The sequence below is a fragment of the Hypanus sabinus genome, chromosome 4 (assembly GCF_030144855.1).
Source record: "Hypanus sabinus isolate sHypSab1 chromosome 4, sHypSab1.hap1, whole genome shotgun sequence".
Taxonomy (NCBI): Eukaryota; Metazoa; Chordata; class Chondrichthyes; order Myliobatiformes; family Dasyatidae; genus Hypanus; species Hypanus sabinus.
Window position 1 is genome coordinate 98,861,843 of NC_082709.1, and position 14,957 is coordinate 98,876,799.

Here is a 14,957-nt window from a genome sequence, read left to right on the forward strand (position 1 = left end):
ATATTTAGATATAGCTTTATTGGTGGATAAAATTAAAGAAATTGATAAGATTTATTCCGTTACTCCTACCAAAGGACTTTATAAGAAGAGAGTTGAGCTTCAAATGGAACATAGCTTATTATTATCTTCTTCAATTGAGAATCAATTAATCAAGACCAGGGCTCAATTTTATATTCATAGTGATCGAACTGGTAAATTGTTAGCTAATCAATTAAAAGCTATTTCGACTAAGCGACAAATTATTAAAATTTGTAAACAAGACGGTAATTTAACTACTGATCATAAAGAAATCAATAACACTTTTCAAGATTTTTATAAATCTTTATATCAATCAGAATTTGATGGTGACCTGTCCATGATGGATAATTTTTTTAACAATTTGAATATTCCTAAACTGATAGATGAAGATCGTAGCTTGCTTGATGCTCCTATCTCTATGGCCGAAATAAGAGAGGCTATCTCATCAATGAATTCAGGGAAAGCTCCTGGCCCTGATGGTTATATTGTAGAATTTTTAAAAACTTTTTCTTCTTTGCTTTCTCCTTGGTTATGTGAAATCTTTAATGATGCGTTTGTTAAGAAGAGATTACCTCAATCTTTTTATGAAGCTACTATCTCTCTAATTCTTAAAAAAGATAAAGATCCTACTTTATGTGCATCTTATCGCCCTATATCATTATTAAATGTAGATTCTAAGATTCTTACAAAAATTTTAGCCATTAGATTAGAAAAGGTACTATCACAGATTATTTCAGAAGATCAAACTGGTTTTATTAGGAATCGGTATTCCTTTTTTAATGTTAGAAAATTGATTAATATAATTTATACTTCATCACCCACAACCCCAGAATGTGTTATCTCATTAGATGCTGAAAAAGCTTTTGATAGAGTTGAATGGACATACTTATTTAATGCATTGAGAAATTTTAATTTTAGTCCTAATTTTATATCATGGATTAAATTAATATATTATAAACCTGTTGCTTCTGTTCTTACAAATAATTATAGATCCTCTTTTTTTCAATTATCTTGTGGTACGAGACAAGGTTGTCCTTTAAGTCCTTTATTATTTAATATTGCATTAGAACCTTTAGCCATTGCTATTCGTGAATCTCCTAATATTTTTGGTATCACCCGTAATGAGAAGTTATACAAATTATCACTTTATGCTGATGACTTGCTGTTATACATTTCTGATCCTTACAGGTCTATTCCCGCTATTTTATCCTTGTTGGCTCAATTTGGTAGTTTTTCTGGTTATAAACTAAATTTGGATAAGAGTGAAATATTTCCTTTAAATGCGGAAACTTTATTGAATGACAGGACACCATTTAAAGTTGTTACTGATAACTTTATTTATTTAGGTATAAAAACTACTAAGAAGTATAAAGATTTATTCAGATTGAATTTTTTACCCATGCTTCATCAAATTCAACAACTTACTACTAGATGGTCTCCTTTATCCTTATCATTAGTTGGTCGGATTAATGCTATTAAAATGATGATTTTACCAAAATTTTTATATTTATTTCAAGCCTTACCAATTTTTATTCCTAAATCTTTTTTTGACAACATTGATTCAAAAATTTCCTCATTTGTGTGGCAAAATAAAAACCCCAGGTTAAGTAAAAGGCAATTACAAAAATCTAAAAAAGATGGTGGTTTAGCTTTACCTAACTTTAGATTTTGCTATTGGGCGAATAATATTCGTAACCTAACGTATTGGAAACTAGATTTGGACTCACCATTGTGTCCACAGTGGGTAAATTTGGAATGTAGTGAGGTAAAGGGATATTCTATATTCTCCGTTCTTGGTTCTTTTCTTCCTGCTGATTTAGTTAAATTCAATAAACAGATATCTAATCCTGTTATCAAATATACGCTACGAATTTGGTTTCAATTTCGTAAGTTTTTTACTCTGAAAAACTTTGTTCTTGATAGCCCTATTTTACTTAATTTTTTTTTCAAACCTTCATTGACAGATCAAGCTTTTAGCATATGGAAAAGGAAAGGTATAAAATGTTTTTGTGATTTTTTTTTGAAGGTACTTTGATGTCTTTTGACCAACTTTCCAACAAATTTAAATTACCTAAATCTAATTTTTTTAGATACTTACAAATTAGAAATTTCTTACATAAAGTTCTACCATCTTTTCCCAATTCAACTTCATTGGATTTCTCAGATTTGATTTTCACCTTTAATCCTTGTCAGAAGGGATTAGTAGCTTTTATTTATAACATGATTATGAAGATACAACCAGAAATATCAGATAGAATTAAACAAGAATGGGAAAAAGAACTTCGATACAATATATCAACAGATAAATGGGAAAAAATTTTACAAATGGTTAATTCCTCTTCTATATGTGCTAAACATGCTTTAATACAATTTAAAATTGTACATAGAGCTTATATGTCTAAAGATAAGCTTGCTCGATTCTATTCTCATATTAACCCTCAATGTGACAGATGTCATTTAGAAGTGGCTTCATTGACCCACATGTTTTGGTCATGTCCCACTTTACATAACTATTGGAAGGACATATGTGGTGCCATTTCCTCAATTCGGAATATCGACTTACAACCTCATTTTATTACTGCAATTTTTGGTATACCAAATGAGGATGGTAATCAGTTTTCCCCTCCAATCAGACGAATGATTGCTTTTGTAACATTAATGGCCAGAAGGTCTATATTACAAAACTGGAAAGAAGTAAATCCTCCTACCACATCTCAGTGGTTTTCTCAAACTATTTCTTATCTGACTTTGGAAAAAATTAGAAGCACTACTTTTGACTCATCAATTAAATTTGAAGAAACTTGGGGACCGTTCATTCGACATTTTCATATGAATTAATTTGGCCTTTTTCAGATCTTCTCTCCGCTTATTCTTGTTCAGGTATGGAGTTCCGGAGTTTTTTATTGACACTGTCATATACTTATAAACTGTTATTATTGCCCATGTTAGTTTAGTTTAGTTTAGTTTAGTGTTTTTTTTTCAATATATATTCTCTTTTATATATTTTCAAAATTTGTTTTCCTTTTCTTTTGATTATTTTTGTTTTTTTCATATATAATTATATAGACTTGATTGATTAATGTACTTTTTTTTGTTGATGTTTAATAGGATATTATTATCCTATTACTAATGTAATTTCAAGTCTATTGTATTTATAACCTATTCATTATTATGTTATGTTTTTTCTTATATATATATATGAAACTCAATAAAAAATTGAAAAAGAAAGAAAGACAGTTTCCTGATCAGTCAAGGCAATAAAGGATATGACGAGAAAACAAGTGTATTGGTTTGAATGGGATCCAGGATCAGCCATAATAGAATGGGCAGACAGGCTTGATGGGCTAAATGGCCTCACTTTGCTCCTATGTCTTATGGTTTTATTTAGAGGAACAAATCTGTAAGGAGATCACAGACTGTTGAAAAAAAAACAAACGAAAGGTTGTTATACTAGGTGATTTTTACTTTTCACGGATTGACTGGGAATTCCATACCAAAAAGGACTGGATAGGATGGAGTTTGTCAAAGGTGTTCAGGGAAGTTTCTCTTCATCAGTATGTAGAAGTCACAATACTGGAGCTGCTATTAGGGAATGAGACAGGGCAGGTGACAGAAGTTTGTGTAGAGGAACACTTGTCATCTGGTGATCACAATATCTCAGTTTTAAAGTAAATAAACAAAACAAGAGATCTGGTCAGCAGACAGACTGGAGGAATTTTGATGGAATCAGAAAGGATCTGGAAAGTGTGGATTGGTACAGCTGATTTCTGGCAGAAGTGTACTTAGTAAGTAGGAGGATTTTAAAAATGAAATTTTGAGATACAAAGCTTGTATGCGTCTGTCAGAATAAAAAATAAAGATTACATGTGTAGGGAATCTTGGTTTTCTAGAGATATTGAGGCTCTGTTTAAGTTTAAAAAAAGGACTTGCATAGCAAGTATAGGCATGTCGGAGCAAATGAGGAGCTTAATGAGTATAAGAAATGCAAGAGAACTCTTAAGAAAGAAATCAGGATGGCTAAAAGAAGACATGAAGTTGCCCTTGTAGGCAAGGTGAAGGAGAATCCTATGGGGTTCTACAGATATGTTGAAAGCAAAGGATTGCAAGGGACAAAACTGGTCCTCTGGAAGATCAAAACGGTAATCCATGTATGGAACCAAAAGAGATGGGGGAGATCCTAAATAAATGTTTTGCATCTGCATTTACTCAAGAGATGAACACAGTGTCTATAGAAATGAAGCAAATTGTCACCAACTTCATAGACCCTATACAATTTACAGAGGAGGAAGTGTTGCCGCCCTGAGGTAAATTAGGGCAGAATAATCCCAAGGACTTGACGCACTGTTCCCTCAGTTTCTGCGCAAGGCAAGTGCAAAAATTTCCAGAGCCCTAGCAGAGATACTTAAATCCTCTTAGCGACAGAGGCTTGGAGGATAGACAATGTCATTCTGCTGTTCAAGAAAGACTAAAAATAAACCAGGAAATTATAGGCTGATGAGTCTGACATCAGTGGTGGAAAAGTTATTGGAAGGTATTCTGAGGGACCGGATATACAAGTATTTGGACAGAAACAGATTGATTAAGGATAGTCAGCATGGCTTCATGCGTGATATGTCATGTCTAACCAAGGTCATAGTTTTCAGAGGATGTTAGCAAGAAAGTGGATGAAGGTAAAGCAGTGGACGTTGTTTACATGGACTTTAACAAGGCATTTAACAAGGTCCCACATGGGAGATCGATCAAGAAGGTTCAGTTGTTCAGCATTCAAGGTAAGTTAGTAAACTGGATTAGACATTGGCTATGCGGGCGAAGCCAAAGAGTGATAGTAGACCTCTCTGACTGGAGGCCTTTGACTAGTGGAGTGCTGAAGGGATCAGTGCTAGATCTGTTGTGATTTGTCATCTATATCAAGATCTGGATGATAATATGGTTAACTGGATCAGTAAACCTGTGGATAACAACAAAATTGGGGAAGTAGTGGATAGCGAAGTCTACCCTGGCTTGCAGCGGTATCAGGACCAGATGGAAGATGGAAGTTAATCCAGACAAGTGCAAGGCGTTGCACATCGGTAGGACCAACCAGGGTGGGTCTTGCACAGTGAGCGGTAGGGCACTAGGGAGTGCTGTAGAGCTAAGAGATCTGCGAATACAGGTCCATAACTTATTGAAAGTGGCATCACTGGTAGATAAGGTTGTAAAGAAAGGGTTCAGAAAGGCCAGGTCCTGTTTGACAAACTTGCGCGAATTTTTTTGAGGACATAACGAGTGCAGTGGATAGAGGAGAACAAGTGGATGTCGTATACTTGGATTTCCAGAAGGCATTTGATGAGGTGCCGCGCAAGAGACTTATAAATAAGATATCGATGCATGGAGTCAGAGGAAGTGTATTGGCATGGATAGTGGATTGGTTAACCAATAGAAGGCAGAGAGTTGGTATAAATGGGTGTTTCTCCGGTTGGCAGTAGTGGTGCCGCAGGGGTCGGTGCTGGGCCCGCAGTTGTTTACCATTTACATTGATGATTTGGAAGAGGGGACTGAGTGTAGCATAGCAAAGTTTGCTGATGACACTAAACTGAATGGAAAAGCAAACTGTACAGAGGATGTGGAGAGTCTACAGAGAGATATAGATAGGTTAAGTGAGTAGGCCCAAGGTCTGGCCAATGGAATACCATGTTGGTAAATGCGAGATCACCCACTTTGGAAGGAACAATAGAAGAGCAGATTATTATTTAAATAGTGAAAGATTGCAGTATGCTGTTGTGCAGAGGGACTTGAGAGTGCTTGTGCATGAATCGCAAAAAGTTGGCTTGCAGGTACAACAGGTTATTAAGAAGGCAAACGGAATGTTGGCTGGCCATTGCTAGAGGGATTGAATTCAAGAGCAGGGAGGTCATGTTGCAACTATACAGGGTCCTGGTGAGGCCACACCTGGAATACTGTGGGCAGTTCTGGTCTCCATACTTAAGAAAGGATATATTGGCTTTGGAGGCAGTGCTGAGGTGGTTCGCCAGGTTGATTCCAGAGATGAAGGGGTTAACCTATAAGGAGAGATTGAGTTGCCTGGGACTATAGTCTCTGGAATTCAGAAGAATGAGAGGGGAACTTATAGAAACATACAAAAAGGGACAGATAAGATAGAAGCAGGAAAGTTGTTTCTGTTGGTAGGTGAGACTAGAACTAGGGGACATTGTCTCAAGATTCAGGGGAGAAGATTTAAGATGGAGATGAAAAGAAACAGTTTTTCCCCAGAGAGTGGTAAATCTGCAGAATTCTCTGCCCAGGGAAGCAGTTGAGGCTTCTTCACTACATATATTTAATATATAATTAGATAGATTTTTACATTGTAGGGGAATTAAGGGTTATGGGGAAAAGGCAGGTTGATGGAGCTGAGTTTACCGACAGATCAGCCATGATCTCACTGAATGGCGGGGCAGGTTCGATGGGCCGGATGGCCTACTCTTCCTCCTATTTCTTATGTAAAGAAAGCTTTTTGCACATTGGCCTTCATAAATCAAAAGTACTGAGTACAGGAGATGGGATGTTATGTTGAAACTGTATAAGACATTGGTGAGGCCTAATTTGGAATACTGTGTGCAGATTTGGCCATCTACCTACAGGAAAGATGTAAATAAAGTTGTAAGGAAACAGAAAATTTACAAGGATGTTGTTAGGTCTGGAGGACCCAAGTTAAAGTAAAGACTGGAACAATTATAACTTTATTTAATGGAACACAGAAGTTTGAGGGAAGATTTCACAGTGGTACAAAAAATTTGAATGGTATAAATAGGGTAAATGTAAGCAGTCTTTTTCCACTGAGGTTGGGTGGGACTACAGTAAGAGGTCACGAGTTAAAGGTAAAGGTGAAAAGTTTAAGGGGAACATGAGGGGACACTTCTTCACTCAAGAGGGTTGTGACAGTGTGGAGTGAACTGCCAGCACAAATGGTACATGAGAGCTCGATTTCAATGTTTAATAGGTTAGATAGGTACATGGATGGTAGGGGTATGGCAGGCTGTGGTCTCAGTGCAGGTGGAAGGGAGCAAATAGTTTAAATGGGTTGGCATGTACCAGATGAGCTGAAGGGCCTGTATCTGTACTATACTTTTCTATGGCTCTATGACTAAATAATGGATGAGTTTTCTATACTGTAGAATGGTCCTTGCAGATTCCAAGATAACTACAGTATTCTGTGAAAGGGAAGAGAAAATTGGGTCATTTAGCCCAAATCATTACTGGGAAGATGTTACACTTCATCTGAAATACAGTAATAGAACATTCACTTTAAAAAAAAATCAACTTATTGTTTTTGATATGAAGGTTAGGAAGCTTAAACCTAAATATATCACAGACAATTGTTCAACTGTGCAACAAATCCACAGTTCTATATGTAACTCCCTGGGTCGCCTCAGGCTCGGTCAGCTCGTTCTTGTCTAGGGGGAGCAGCCTTCGGCCCCGCCAAACTGGGTAATCAGCTGGTGTAGATGCTGTGTGATGTCCCCGCCTCGCCCAAAAACAGACAGTACACCATATGCGATTAAATGAGTACAATTTATAAAGGTTACTATAACTAAGTGATTAATAACGATACAGTATATATGAAGAGAAAAATAAAGAAAAGGCGCCAAACTTATCAAAGTCCAAACCACTTCGTGCACAGCCATTGGAGCTCAATTACTGAAGTCTTCTGGCCACCATTCGATCCCCTCCGAACTCCTCGACTCGCAGCTCAGGACCCTCCGAACTCGACTCTCCAAACAGCTCAGGACCCTCCGAGTGGTCAACCAAGCACATCTAGCTTCATCCCCCCCTTTACACATACGAAAAGCAAATGCACACTAACTGATTGCATGTGAATCATGCCAGAAGTTTGCATTTGTAAATTCTAAAGCAAGCAGTGCCCTTGAATGGCAAACCAAACAATATTGCATTATATCATGTAATTCAGGAGGGAAGAAGACCATATGACAATAACACATAGAAGCAGAACTAGGCCATTCAGCCTATCGAGTCTTCTGTGCCATTTGATCATGGCTGATCCATTTTACTCTCCACCTTCATTCGTTGCCACAGGTTGCTATGGAGGCCATGTCTTTGGGTGTATTTAAGCAGAGGTTGATAAATTATTGATAAGTCATGTGGGGCAGGGCAGGGAGGTTATGAAGAGAACCTCCTTCACTGGTTCTCTTCATTCCCACTCTTTGCCTCCTGCCAATCAACTGGTCCTATATCCATGCAAGTATCTTTCCTTCAATATTCTTGCTAAGCAAGCTCATGTGTAGCATCTTGTCAAAAGCTGTCTTAAAATCCAGGTGCACAACATCCACCAGTTTCCTTATCTATCCTGCTTATTTTTCTCAAAGAATTCCAACAGATCTGTTGGTCATGATTCTCCCTTAAGGAAACCATGCTGACTTTGGCCTATTTTACCATGTGCCTCCAAATACCCCAAAACCTCATCCTCAACAATCACCTCCAAAATCTTCCCAACATTAAGGTCAAGCTAACTGGCCTATAATTTCCTTTCTTCTGCCTCCCTCTCTTCTTGAAGAGTGGCAAGACATTTGCAATTTTCCAGTCCTCTGGAACCATTCCAGAATCTAGTGATTCTTGAAAGATCTTTACGAAAGCCTCCACAATCTCCAACCACTTATTTCAGAACTCTGGGGTATAGTGCATCTGATCCAGGTGACTTCTCTACCTTCAGACCTTTCAGTTTCCCAAGCACCTTCTCCCTCAAAGTTCAAAGTAAAAGTTATTATCAGATACAACCCTGAAATTCTTTTTCTGTGGGTACACTTAGCAAATCTATAGAACAGTAACTGTAAACAAACTGTTCAAATGTTAATATAAATAAATAGCAATAAATAACAAGCCTGAAATAACAATATAACTGACTCCTTAAGTAAGTGTAGCTATCCCCTTTTGTTCGAGAGCCTGCTGGCTGAGGGGTAGTAGCTGTTTTTGAACATGATGATACGAGTCCTGAGGCACCTGTGTCTTCTACCTGATGGAAGCAGTAAGCAAAAAGCATGGCCTGGGTGGTGAGGACCTTTGATGATTGAGACTGCTTTCCTCCATCAATGTTTCACGTAGATGTATTAGCAACTACAGTCACACTCCCGACATACTGCTAGGGTCTTCCACAGTAAAGTGGTCCAATATCTACTCTCACCTCTTTTACACTTCATATATTTGAAAAAGCTTCTTGTATCCTCTTTGATATTATTGCATGTTTACCTTCATATTTCATCCTTTCCTCCTTATGGCATTTTTTAGCTGTTCTGTTGGTTTTTACAAGCTTCCCAATCCTCCAACTTCCCACTTTATTTTTGCTTTATTACATGTTCTCTCTTTCGCTTTCATGATGGCTTTGACTTCCATTGTCAGCCACAGTTCCATCATTCTGCCTTTCAGATATCTATCTTGCACCTTCTGAATTTCTCCCAGAAACTCCAGACATTGCTGTTCTGCCATCATCCCTGCTAGTGTCTCCTTCCAATCAACTTTGACATCAATCTCATGCCCCTCTTTACTCCACTATAATACTGATACATTTGACTTTAGCTTCTCCCATTCAAATTGCAGGGTGAATTTTATCATATTACAATTACTGATTCCCAAGTGTTCCTTTACTTTAAGCTTCCTCATGAAATCTGATTCATTACACAACACCCAATCCAGGATAGCTGATCCCCTAGCAGCTCACCCACTAGCTGATCTTAAAAAGGACATTACTTTCATTTTACAAATTCTACCACACCTCTGTCAAATTAGTTTAAAAGCTCCCCAACAGTTCATGAAAAACTGCCCACAAGGATATTGGTCCCACCCCCTTGGGTTCAGGTGTAATTGAAAGCCTTTGTCCAGGTCATAAATTATGCAGAAAAGATCCCAATGATCCAGAAATATGAAACCATGTCCCCTGTACCCCCTGTAGCAATTCTTCAACCACACATTTATCTGTCAAATCATCCTATTCTTACCCTCACTGGTGCATGGCTCACATTCCTGACTCTGGCACGTGGAAAGCAATTTACTATCCATCTATTAAGACCATATTTTTCTTTTATAAAGTAAGGCAGTAATTTATTGAAAAGTAATAACAGGAATTGCTGTACTCAATTTTATATTAAATTCTATCAAGTCAGTTTTATAATCTTTCGAGAAGGGTTGAACAACTGCATTTTCAAAATGCTTAAATGTCTTACCTGTGCTTCCATCTTGGGGATCTTGACCTTGAGCGAACCATCACGCCTGGCAATAAGGAACCCTGTGATTAAGATAAAACATATGATGCTCCACATTATAATCAAACAAATACTGAGCAACATTTGGACATCAAGTTTATTAAGAAGTACTTATTACTTTATGCTTATTCACAGAAATTAATTTCTTAACAGAAAGGATTAGGAATTTTATTGACATTTGCAACTGCATGTGATTTTTTTCTTTGGGTGATAATTAAAATCATTGCCCACATCCAAAATTCAATAAAAAATATTGGAAATGATAGCAATAATGCCATGCCCAATACACAAGCACACGTGTTGGATCTAGAGACGATATTGTTTATAAGGTTCTTTAGAAAGTCAAGAATGATACACAAATCTTATGGTTACAGTGCAGGATAAGCAATTTGAACAAGGAGTCTTGATTTACAGTGTCATGGCCTATCAAGCTTATGAAGAAGAATTTAAAATTCAACAAAAATTTACAAACAAGTGATTGTACAAACATATAGGAAGATAAACTATAAGAAAAATAACAATTTAATTACATCTGAAAGCCTAATCCAAAATATGGTTGATCCATTTTACTGACTGTTCCTCAATGGATAACCTTTTTCAAATGCCTTCATGAAGGCCTTGGTCAACAATCCTACTAAACCCAACGGATGAACCCCACTGAACCCAACGGATGAACCCCACTGAACCCATGTATATACCTGTCAGTACGTAGTCCCAAAAAACACAAAATAGGGCCACTAACTTCCCAATATCCATTTTCAAACACAGTTGACCACCCTGCCCCCATCAACCAGGAGAAAAACCAATACTTGTAGCCCCAGCAACCCTCATCACCAACTACCCCATAACTACTGATCTACTTTACAACAGCAATTAAGAAACAAACCACCGATCACCACAGGAAATCAAGATTGACCACCCCTGATCTCAACCCTACATTTACCCCTATAACCACTGAGAAACATAGAAAATAGGTGCAGGAGTAGGCCATTCGGCCCTTCAAGCCTGCACTACCATTCAGTATGATCATGGCTGATCATCCAACTCAGAACCCTGTAGCTGCTTTCTCTCCATACCCCCTGATCCCTTTAGCCACAAGGGCCATATCTAACTTCCTCTTAAATATAGCCAATGAACCGGCCTTAACTGTTTCCTGTGGCAGAGAATTCCACAGATTCAGCACTCTCTGTGTGAAGAAGTTTTTCCTCATCTCGGTCCTAAAAGGCTTCCCCTTTATCCTTAAACTGTGACCCCTTGTTCCGGACTTCCCCAACATCGGAAACAATCTTCCTGCATCTAGCCTGTCCAATCCCTTTAGAATTTTATACGTTTCAACAAGATCCCCCCTCAATCTTCTAAATTCCAGTGAGTATAAACCCCCCGATCCCATTCAATACACCACCGCCACCACTCTGCACAGTCTCACCCCTTCATTCAACTGGTAGGTGGTGACATGCACCCATTCTCCAGCCCATCCTGACCCCTTTCATCAACTGGAGAGTCCCTGATTCCACTCTACACATCTCCCAGCCAGTCCATTCATGAGAGAACCCATTATTCACTTAACACTTCGCCAACCCATTCATCTATGGGAGAAGCTATGAAACACACAGCGATTCAGGAACAGCTTTTTCCCTCTCCATCCAATTTCCAAATGAACATTGGACCCATGAACACTGATTTTTTGCTTTTGTACATTATTTTACATTAAGACACATATATACCTACAGTAATTCAGTTTTTTCCTCTATATTTATCGTGTAATTCATTGTACTGTTGCTGTGAAGTTAACAAATTTCACGACATCAGCCGTTGATACGAAACCGGACGAGTTCTACTCTGCCCCCCCCACCCACCCACTGGAAGCACCTAACACGCATGCGTGTTCATAGCGCCGCTGAAAGAGGCTCGCGCAGCGACGTACGACGTACGACGTAACGGGCGTCTGGCGGTTAGCGACAGATTCCAAAGCTACAAATCCTCCCCCCTTCCAATGAAACCAGTTAATTTACCAACATGTGTCACACTAACGTACCAAGTGCCCGCTGAATTGAAAGAACTCCCGAAGGGGAGAACACGGATCCAATCCTGTGAGGACTCGCACCCTTTCCCCGCCGCCCGGCGCGGCTAAAACACCAACGACAACCCGAAGCGAGACGATAACTTCTGTTCTGCGTCACTATTCTGCGCACGCGCAAGATCGCCCGCGGTTGGCGCATGCTCGTCCTCAGTGGCCGGCGCCTGCGCACTGTCGCTGACGCTGCTCCTCTGCGGAGAGCTTTGCGTCGCCATGTTTTCCTGTTCATGCAATTTTATTTTCCCACAGAATCTCTATATAATTACCCCCTTTCAATTAGAAAGGGTTATACGAGTCACCTGCGAACGGTATCAGCAGCTGTCAGTGTAGGTGAAACCTGACGTCGATTAGGGCGATTTTTCGGTGGCCACACAATTCAGTTTGACTTCGTATTCCGACATGTCGGTCCCTGGGGCCTGGCCTCCCCTACTGTCAGGTTAGAGATACAGCACCTCATTTCCCGTCTGGGTAGTCTGCATCCTAATCTCATAAATATCGATTTTTCCCCTTCCCTTTCTCTTTTTTTTTCCCATTCCACATAGAGGACCAAGCACCTCATTTCCCATCTGGGTAGACTGCAACCTTATCTCATGAATATCGATTTCTCCCCTTTTTCCCATTCCCCAATGTGATTCTCCTCTCATCCCTTCCTCTCACCTGTCCATCATCACCCTCTAGTGTCCCTTTCTCCCACCATCCACTGTCCTCGTCTATTCCTTCATTTTCATCCCTTTACCTCTTTCATCTATTGCCTAGGTTCTTTACCTTCCACACCTCCTTATTCTGGCTTCTTCCCCTTTACTTTCCAGTCCCAATGTGGGGTCGCAGTTTGAAATGTCTGTTTACAAATTAAATTTATTATTTATTTGTATGTTGTCATATACCACCCTGCGATTCATTTTATTCACAGTAAATACAAAGAAGCACAATAGAACCAATGAAAAGCTGCTCACAACAAAGGCAGAGTGCCTGACCTGACCTGCTGAGTTCTTCCAGCATTATGTGTTTGTTGCTCTGGAGTTCCAGCATCTGTGGAATCTGTTGTGCATATAAATCATGATCTTGCTTGCAATATCACAGAATGCCTTATGAGAATAGGTTGAGTGAACTCGGCCTTTCCTCCTTGGAGCAATGGAAGATAAGCGGTAACCTGATAGGGGTGTATAAGATGATGAAAGGCATTGATAGTTGAATAGTAAGGCTTTTTCCCAGAGCTGAAATGGTTACCACAAGAGGACACAGGTATAAGGTGCTGGGGAGTAGATACAGAGGAGACGTCAGGGGTAAGTTTTTTACTCAGAGAGTGGTGAGTGCGTAGAATGGGCTGCCAGCAACAGTGGTGGAGGTGGATACAATAGGGTCTTTTGGATAGGTACATGGAGCTTAGAAAAATAGATACAATAGGGTCTTTTGGATAGGTACATGGAGCTTAGAAAAATAGAGGGCTATGGGTAAGCCTAGTAATTTCTAAGGTAGGGACATGTTCAGCACAACTTTGTGGGCTGAAGGGCCTGTATTGGTTTTCAAGGTTTCTATGTAACTGAATGTTGCAAAATTTTGTGTAAGGATCAAAAGAGTTGGACTAATTAAACAGAAACTCTAAACAAAAGTCCCACCATGACATCAGTTCAACAAAATAAATTGGAATTATTAGATGGTACAGTACACATACTGTAAAAGTAATTGTGGATTGTTGGAAAGGTTTGTAAATGAAAAACTGAAAATATATTATTCTAAGTTTGAAAAATTTAATGTTTTTAAAGTGGTTTAGCAGATATCTACAAAGAATAAAACTAAAACCACACAGATTGATCAGTTCCGATGGAAGTCAGCTTACAAAACCACCAGTAAATTTAAGCTTTATCATTGTTTAGATGCAGTTAAAGAAAAACTAGACTCTATAGAAATCCAAAACACAAACAGAATATGCTAGGAAATTTGGGCCATTAGGCTCAAATTGATCATGGCTGATTTATTTTCCTTTCAACCCGTGCCTTCTCCCCGTATCCTTTGACTCCTATTAATCAAGGCCCATCAACCTCTGTTTTAAATATTTCCAATGACTTCACCTGTATGGCAATGAATCCCACAGACTTATCATCCAGCTAAAGAAATTCATCCTTGTCTCTCTACTAATGAGTGTCCTTCTGAAGCTGTGCCTCTGGTCCTGAACTTCCCCAGTATAGGAAACATTGTCTCCATGTCCACTCTATACAGGCCTTTCTATATTCGGTAGGTGTAGGCTGATGAATTACTTTGTCGGGAACTGGGGTAGAGCTGATGGACCAGTTGGTCTTTATGGGTCAAGTGCAGGTAAGTGGGATTAAGTCAGTAATGCGTTTTGGTCGGCACAGAGATTGGGACTAAAGGGCCACTATGAAACTATGAAAATGTGCAAATTCCACACATAGACAGCACCACAACCCATTGGCCCCAATGCCTCGGGATTGCATATCTTCATTCAGCAGCTCAGGTGTGAGGAGTGTGTCTTAGTGTTGGAGCCCTGTGGAAGTCAGGAGAGAGGATGAAAGGAGCAAATTTGGACAAGGCTTGTCTTCCTGGGCTGCATAGGTGCAGAAAATGTCGGCGTCAGAGACCTAACCTTGGCTGCAAAT

General features: G+C 39.1%; 1 protein-coding gene across 2 annotated transcripts in view; it reads right to left on the minus strand.

Annotated features, from left to right (window-relative positions):
• The window catches only part of LOC132393020 (BCLAF1 and THRAP3 family member 3-like), a 75,777-nt gene extending 63,323 nt beyond the window's left edge, over positions 1 to 12,454 (minus strand). Inside the window, exons 1-2 of one of the 2 annotated variants that reach the window (XM_059967712.1) lie at positions 12,301 to 12,454; positions 10,227 to 10,288 (exon numbers count right to left, since the gene is read on the minus strand). In XM_059967712.1, the coding sequence (XP_059823695.1) occupies positions 10,227 to 10,267 (41 nt within the window). In that variant the 5' untranslated portion in view covers positions 10,268 to 10,288; positions 12,301 to 12,454. Of the gene's footprint in view, positions 1 to 10,226; positions 10,289 to 11,993; positions 12,070 to 12,300 lie in introns of those variants that run through there. The other variant, XM_059967713.1, reaches the window with a different exon arrangement.
• Between the last annotated feature and the right edge of the window lie 2,503 nt (positions 12,455 to 14,957).